The sequence below is a fragment of the Dermacentor albipictus genome, chromosome 5 (assembly GCF_038994185.2).
Source record: "Dermacentor albipictus isolate Rhodes 1998 colony chromosome 5, USDA_Dalb.pri_finalv2, whole genome shotgun sequence".
Lineage (NCBI taxonomy): Eukaryota > Metazoa > Arthropoda > Arachnida > Ixodida > Ixodidae > Dermacentor > Dermacentor albipictus.
Window position 1 is genome coordinate 61526590 of NC_091825.1, and position 8603 is coordinate 61535192.

The 8603-nt window shown below is 48.1% G+C and overlaps 1 protein-coding gene across 1 annotated transcript; it reads right to left on the minus strand.

Annotated features, from left to right (window-relative positions):
- Positions 1-7361: 7361 nt before the first annotated feature.
- On the minus strand, positions 7362-7871 carry LOC139060290 (toll-like receptor 2). The gene has a single exon (XM_070539391.1). It carries the CDS (start codon positions 7869-7871, stop codon positions 7362-7364), a length of 510 nt encoding a protein of 169 aa, XP_070395492.1.
- Positions 7872-8603: the final 732 nt, after the last annotated feature.

Here is an 8603-nt window from a genome sequence, read left to right on the forward strand (position 1 = left end):
GCGCAATACATTGGAACAAAGAACAGCGTCATTATATTTTTCCCTGGCAGTTGCATTTGTACAAAATTGTAAACATGCAAGGTGCTTGAATAACAAAGTTTCATTAAAACATTTGTGCTGAACTTGTTCATTTAATGACCTTTACATTTTTGGCAACAGCGGCATGCACTGCGTTGCTGGTTTTGAACTAATATAGTTCTCACGTTCGTGTGATATTTTCTTTACTTGTGAAATAGTCAAAAAGCATGGAATCATTGATATCAGCCATTTCGCGTACAACTTTTGGAACATACGAGTATATGCTTTCATAAAAAAAAATACATATTCTACTTGTCTTCACAGTGCGTTGCGTTCAAATTCGTTTGCAGCATCTTTGGCAAAGGCAATGCAGATATTATTCATGCATTCGATCCCTCGACAAATTCCATAACGAGGATCGAGGCCGAGCTGCAATGTGAGCCCCCCCTCTCCCCCACCCCTGTACAAAATTTCTGGCTACGCCACTGGAACTTCGGTATAAGTGAGACAGTGAGCGCTTCGAAGTAATTTGCGATTTCAGCCAGCAATTCTAGCCAGTAGGTGGCGGAGATGGTCGTGTATGCGGAGGGGAATAAAAGCCGTGATCACTAGAAATTTGTAAGAATTTAAATCCTGAAGGTATACGTACTTAAGGTGGATCTGCATTGCGCTCTTCCGTGTTATCGGAAGTATAGATATGCGGCCGCCTACGCTTGGAGTAGGGTCGGTAAAATCGATTAACGATTAGCCGATTAATCGAATAAAAGTATCTCGCAAAGTGTATAATTGTCATCGATGTCCACCTTTCATTCAATCGACTTAATCAATAATCCCTTTCTAGAGGAATGGCGTGAAAATTTCGAAATCGCACTAGGATGGTGGAGCAGGGGGAGCAGCGACAATGTGGCTACGGTAGAGTGGTTGCCGACTGTTCTTGCGAGTCCCGAGTGATGCGGAGCCGAGCGCTTCCCCTCTCTTCCCCCACACGCCACCACGCCGCCCGGAGCCGGAGGCTTGAAATGTCCTCACTATTCGTGGCATACTATAGAAACGTCGTTGTATGCATGATTGTCGTGTCACTCCCAGTCGACCAAAGACGTGGCACAGCATTCGAATCGGCTTGGAGCATGGATTTCACATAGTGATGGCGTTCATGTCAATTCCAGCTTAGTGCTTAGGCTTTCATATAGAATTGTGATTTTTCTCGCCTCTTCAAAAGAATCGTACCATTTGAGCTGGAACGCCGGGCACGAGCGCGCCTCGACCGAGCAGAGCGATAGAAGGAAGGAAGGAAATCAGCTTTATTCAGGTCCTGCAGGCCATTAGAGCTTTGGGCTCTCATGGAGTGGGCGTCTCCCACGACGGAACCGGGAGGCTGAGTTTCCTGGCGGCGTCGTGGACCTGCTGGACGGCCCAGAGTTGGGGAGCGAGTTCTTCGCTCCGGATTGCTTCTTCAAACTTGCGCTTGTCCTGGTCGTAGTTTACGTGAGCTTGCGAGCACGGCCAGAGTAAATGATATACGTTAAGGGATGTATTGCAATTGGTGCAATGAGACTTGTCGTAGAGCTCAGGAATGTAATGGTGTAATCTGTTTTGAGTGGGGTATGTGTCTGTTTGTAGCATTCTGAGTGTAACCCCTTGAGCTCGAGTGAGCGTGCGGTGTGGCGTGCTATACTGTCTGCGTTGTAAGTAGTAGTGTTTAGTGATTTCATTGTATGTAGTGGGCGCATCCTTATTCTCCGAGTGGTTGGGTGAAGCCGCGCGGTCTGTAAGCGCGCGCGCAGCCTCGTGTGCCACCTCGTTAAGGTTGCGGACGTCGCCGATCTTTGGTCTTAAGTGCGCCGGGAACCAGTATATGAAGTGGTTCTTAATCTCTTTATTTGAAACAATTCTGAGAGCCTGTGCGCAGACCGTGCCCTTTTGGAAAGCTCTGATAGCTGCTATGGAGTCGCTGTAGTTATGGGAAAGATTGTCGTCGGTGAGCGCAACAGCGATCGCAACCTGTTCGGCCTGTTCAGGCTTCCTTGCAATTACCGTGGCTGCATATCTTGTGGATCCGCGGCCGTCCACAACCGCCACTGCGAAAGCTTTGTTTCCCGTGTATGCCGCCGCGTCCACAAAAGCTGAGCGTTCACGGTTCGCCAAGGCTTAGCTAAGAAGGAATTGTCCTCTCGCTTGTCGTCTGCCTCTGTTGTTTTCGGGGTGTACATTTCTGGGTATAGGGCGGACCATGATCTTGGCGCGGATGTCCCGCGGGAGGTCTGCAAAGTCTTTTTCTATATCTCCTTGTGCAAAGCCTAGCTTCTCTAGGATCGTGCGCCCCGGAGGCGTCGTCGAAAGCCTAGCAAGCTGGGCGCGCTGCTGGGCTTCGGCAATTTCTTCCAGGGTGTTGTGCATGCCCAGGTGCCCCAGCTTCTCGTTGCTGGTGCTGGTTGGAATGCCGAGGGCTTGCTTAGTGACCTTTCTGATTTGGGCATTCAGTCTGTCTCTTTCAGATCGTGTCCAATTGAGCATTGCCGCAACGTATGCGAAGTGACAGGTGACGAACGCGTGTATGAGTTTGATGAGATTATGTTCCTTGAGGCCCCTGTGTCTATTGGCAATTCTTCTGATGAGCCCATAGCGTGGTTGGTTTGGGCGATGAGCTTCTGAACCGTAGAGGCATTGACGTCTTTAGTAAAGGAAACACCGGGTGCCGTAGTAGCGCGTGGGGCGTCGCGTGAGGGGGAGAGCGCATTGCCGCGATGCCGTGTCACCCTCATAGTCCCTCTCGCAAACCTGCGATGTGCGCGCGTTCCTTGTCCCCTGAAGTTTCCGCCTGCGTTCTGACTGCGCCTATACGTAAGACCCAATCAAAACGCGCGAATCGTCTCTACGCACTCGCTTGCCCGCCAGGTGTTCGTCACTCGAAGGACCCTCACTCGAAATTGGGCCACCCGAAAATCTCAACTTGGCCCAACCTCAAATTTCAGTTGGCCCATTCCCAGATTTCAGCTTGGCCGCTCCCCAAAAGTTGGCCCGCTCCCAAATGTCAAGTTGCCACCCCAAAAAATTAACTTGACTCACCTCCAAATTTCAACTTGGCCCACCCATAAACTTGACTTGGCGCACCCTCAACGTTCAAATTTTGATTTTTCCCACCCCCAAATTTAAGTTGGCTCAATCCTAAATGTCAAGTTGGTCGACACCCTAATTTCAGTTGGCCCACCTCCAAATTGCAAGTTGACCCAACCTCAAATTTCAGACGGCTCACCGCTACTATAAGCTTCCCCATGCAGTTTCTAAGGAGCCGTATGTATCTCAATGAGAATTGTCTTTTACAGCGAAGCTGCATATGGCTAGAGTTCGTGCATTTTCATGCTCCGTGAACAAAAGCTAACGTTATCAATGTTTCATGCCCCCGTAAGCATTGATACTCCCGTATGCAAGCAAAAAAATGCACTGGCTCGATCATAGCCTTGTAAGTCAGCTAGAAGCTACAAGCACTCAGCAAAGTGAAGCGAACAGTGCTTAAATTCTTTCTGATCTCGCATACAACATACAGGACAGCTTTTCAAAAACTCTCCTCATCAATAGGTCATATCCCCGTGAGCAATGGCTCATAGCCCCGGAAGCAAGCAAATTCAATGACTCATACTCCCCTAATGTTAATCGCTACTCACTTTGCCTGGATTAGCTGCGATGACACTACCCCTGTTGTCGTTGTCGGTGATTTCAATGTGGATGTGTTGTTACTGAAAATGGAGGGATTTATGATTTTCGTTTTGCAGACATATCCCTTGCGATGCCACACTTATCCGGCCCAACCGACCCCCAAGCGGCGCATGTGCAACGATTTGGCATTATCGATGAATACGATTGCAGTTACGAGTAAAATAATGACCGCCGATCAAGATAATAAATGAGCGTGCGTGCCTTTAGTCCCGATTACCACCAATTAGGACAATAAATGAGTTCGTGCCTTTGTTAAAAATTTTGCGTCACCTCCGTGTCGTGTGCTAAACAGCTTCGTTGGTTAACGACCTTCACAGAGTGGAATGGCTCATGATATTCTTATTCTACTTATTTTTGCTTTAAATTGCTCATTATCATTTAAAGCTACCAATCATTTTCATTTACGCTATCAGAACGCATAACTGCCGCAACTTTGCAAATTACGCAATTGTTGTGGACATACAACGCATTACACTTTTTGCGTGACAGGGCTCGGGAGCTCGCCAAAAACGATGTGAATTAAAGGGTCAGCTGTGCGCAGACGTTCGTGCTTGTTTTCAAGCGAAGCTGCTATTGGCTCACAAGTGGCGTTGTCCTGGTCACGGAAAAAAAAAGAAAAGGAGTTGCTAAAAAATCAGAGCTACTGCGGGAAAGTGCAGTTTGATGAGTTGACAGCTGCGCCGGCACCGGAACGTGACTCATTAGCAAGGATTCCAGCTGCATAGGCGCGCGTTCACACCATGCGCGCAACCAATCAGAGCCGTTTCGCTTCCACCGGGGTGGGGAAGGACAGGAAAGGGTTTCGCAGGCGCTGCGCCGGCTGCGTTTCAGTTCAATTCTGTCTCGGAAAACGGATGGGACGGCCACACGTTGTTCGTTCCCTCGAGGAAACGGGTGGCCTCCGACGAGTGGTGGCGAGAACACGCCCGGAATAGGGCTCGCTGTCGGCGCGCAGATCCAGCCGTTAGAGCCCCCCGAGCCCAGGCAATCCGACAGCAACGTGAAGAAGATCCCGAGCTGAGGGAGCGGGAGGCCGAAGCAATCCGACACCGTTATCTGTGGGTTACTTTACCATGACGAAGGTCAGGTGCACGCAGGGCAAGCTTCGCACACCCCGGTTTTCCGGTAGAGGACAGGTTAGTCATTTTTTTTTCGAGACGGTGCGAGTGGCACCACATGGCCCTCCTCCCCCAATAGCGATGCACAGACCTCATCGCCTGCGCTCGTTGCAGGGCTCTGACGGAAAGATAAAAGAATGTCGCTGCGTTTAGTTTTATTCAGATGGCTTAGTGACGCAGTATCATCTTGATATGCGAAGTTCAGCCAACGTCTATAGTTTCGCAGGGTGTTGTTGCGATTGTCATTATCTTGTATCTTAAGTTACACCATACATTCCTTTATGTTTCGGAAATACAGATACTGATACACGTCTTGCAAAGCGTATCATGATAAAGATACCAGAAGAGTATCTAGATAGTATTTAAGATACATGTATGTTCGATACTGCCCAGCAATGAACTCTTACATCTTAAGCTCATCTTAAAGCCGACCTGCAGACGTAAAACGAAACTGAAGACAATAACTGGGCAAGTGCCAGAGGCAATTAGAACACTTATTGAAGATTTGGTGCAATTAAAACGTTCTGACCTCGCTCATGGTTTGAACAATATTTTTCTTTAGTTACGATTCTATTCTATCCTATTGACTAAATAGTACAAAGTATGCATCGTTCTTTTTCTAGATCGGCTACACTGATTGAGGAGGTTTCTTGTTAGGTTCTTTTCCACAACAGTAAATCGACGGACGTATCTGGCATTCTCATACAACCAGTTAAACATGACTGAAAAGTTCACACTGCCTAATGCACATACCTAAATACTGCCTATAGTCAGGTGCTTTCCTAATAAAATGCAATGCGCAAAAGTTAAAGCAATTTATAAGATTGGTCACAAAACTTACTTATCTAATGAGGGGAAGATATCTATAGTGCGTATTTTATTCGAAAGGACTAAGAAAAGAATTAAGCGTTTGACCCCGCTACTGGGGCGTCACGCGTAGGCTAAGCGGACCCACGCCGTCGTCCGTATCTGCACGACGAACGAGAAAAGCTTGTTGAGGAAAAGTTTGACGACGGCATGTTGGGGGAACCAAACACAACATTTATTCACATTTTTACAAGATAAATTGGAGCCAATGTAGACACGGGCACACTAGGGCAATCACAATTGCACGTTATGCCGCAACAATCTACATGCTGCAGTCACGCATCTACATGGCAAGTCTCAGCCCTCCTGCTAGCACATGAGATGCCTCATCAAATATCGATCGTTACGCCGAAAAACCGCAGATGTGTTGTCCCCCAATCAGGTGTTTTGATGATGACGTTGATCCTCTCCGATGTGGCGGAACAGTGCAACAACACCTGCGCTTTCACTCTTTGAGCACAAAGTGGAAAGGGACACAGAAGAAACACAATGGCCGCTGGCCCATTGAGGCAAGAGAAGAGGTCAATGGCACAACACATTCGCGAGTAGGAGCTGAACCTTTTCAATGTTTTCTATCTCGACTCGTTGAATGGTTTGGCAGTAAGCTTGTCCACCGTCGTGGCCAGCTTGGGCTGCTTACATTAGCTGTAAATCCGCTTCTAAAGCGTCAATCTCAATAATTTCTCGTGAACTTCCACACGATCATGTCTCATCAGGAATGTCGTCAATTAACTTGGGCTTTAAAGACACGCAGACCTCGGAGGTTGGCTTTAAGAGTACAGTGGTGTCATGGGTGAGTCAGTTCAGTGGAATTAGTTTTCACCGCTGTGCAACCAAGACACGCGTGAATGCAATATTACTTCACTAGATAGGATGTCACTACCCACGTTTGCTAAGATGGTCTGTGGAATTCTGTTCAATATACGCCGGCGTTCGCCTTATGTCTAATACCACGTACTTAACAGCAAGTAACGTGCTGAAGTAGCGTGCGTTGAAAGTATCACTGTCTAGCTTTTCGACCGCAAATGCAATCATACTTCCCTTTTTCATGGCATGCGTGCAAACGTGCATCCAAGCCTGCTTCACAGCGAAGCTTTGGTCCTCTAATTGGTCGGAATTTTTCGTTTCAGCTTGCGCGCTGCTCACACAACAATTTGGGCCGATTCCGGAGACAGTGCAATCAAGCGGGAAGCGCACTGTGTGCTGCTTTTCAATGGGACATCACATCCCGTCCTCAAGTGACGTTACCCTTTGACGAAGACGTCATTGCGTGACGTCACGTTTGACGTGCTGATGTCATCAGGCGCTATGTTCAAGTGATGATGCCGTTATTCTCGTTCGCAGCATGAAAGTCATACTTTACGAATTATCTCATACAATTTACATTGAAAATTGAATTTGTTCAATAAGGCACGTACGCTGCACTACCGCACCGGTGCGTGCACGCGTAACGTACGTCGTTTTTGTTGGTGGTGCTCGTCTGACGTCGTCTTACATCAGCAACAGCTTCGCCGTTACATCCACTTTCACAGGGTGGAATGGGCGCAGATTTTCGTTCTAAGCAGAAAATTCTTTCTACAGTAACCTGTTCGTCGTTTTACGTTAGTGCATCACCGATTAAAACAATTGCATCCGATTTCCTATCTACTCTTCCAGCGCCGCCTGCAATTGCAGCCAGAAGAAGCTGCTGAGCGTCTCACATGAACCTTCCAGTGGCAACTGCACGTACGTGCGTGACTTGGTGAGGTACTGAAGCATGGGGCTCATCTCAGACTCGTCCACATTGTCCTTCCTTATGAACACCATGCCATCTTGGTGGTCGCTCTCGAAAAGACGATGCTGCGCCAGGCTCAGCTCGAACATACACCAGCGACTGCGGCAGAATTCGTGACTTAGCACGAACAGGGACGTACGGCTCTGAGCGATAGCTCGGCAAATGTTTTCCGTGATCTCGATACCTGGAATGAAGTCCCGCTCGGCGAGGCATAGCCGGAACTGCATCGGTGGTGACTCTAGCCTCGGAAGGAGTACATCACGAACCCAGTCGGCGTCTGAGGCGTGGTATGATAGGAAACCCTCCCATAAGTAGTGGTTGACATGTCTTTTTCTCCTGTAGCCCTTGACGGTCACTTTTAGGTAGAGCACGGCGTACATCAAGTACCATCGTTTGCGATGCGCAAAGCTGACGAGTACGGCGATTACCATGAAGGAGAGCAACGCGGGAACGCCGTAGAGGCGATAGCAGTCACGAGGAGCACAGTCATCTTCCCTCCAAGTCACGTTATGGACGTCGTCTCCATACTGCTCAAGAGGTTGCCCGCATAAGAAGCAGTCACTGCACTTCGCTGGGTACTTCTGTGAAAGTGTGTGAATGTTGTTTAGGTCACAACTGAAATCCCAGGGGTTCCAGCTGAAGTCCACGTTGTCGGCATGGTGTACATCATGGAGCATTTTAGGATCTATTTTTGCAATTTCATTGTGGGCAAAGATTAGTTTCTTAAGCTTGCGCATGCGAGCGAAAAGGGGCGGCTCCCACAATAGTACATGGTTATTCTCAAGATTTATTTCTTGGATCTTTATTTTCCCCTGACAATGCAGCTCCAGTTTTCTGAGCTTGTTGTGAGAAAGGTCGAGAGTTCGTAATGAAAACAATGTGGAGAGTATGTATGAACCTTGAAAGTAGCTGATGTCATTGTTACTTACGTTCAGTGATACTAGGTTTCCAAGCCCCTTTACATTTTTACGTAGAGTGACCTAATATGGTTGCCGGAAATTGAGAGAACCGCCAGACGTTCCAAGCATTGGAACGGTGATCCAGGAATATCGCTCAACTCGCAGTTGTCCAACGACAGCTCCTCGAGCATCGGGAACGCGCAGAATGCCCGA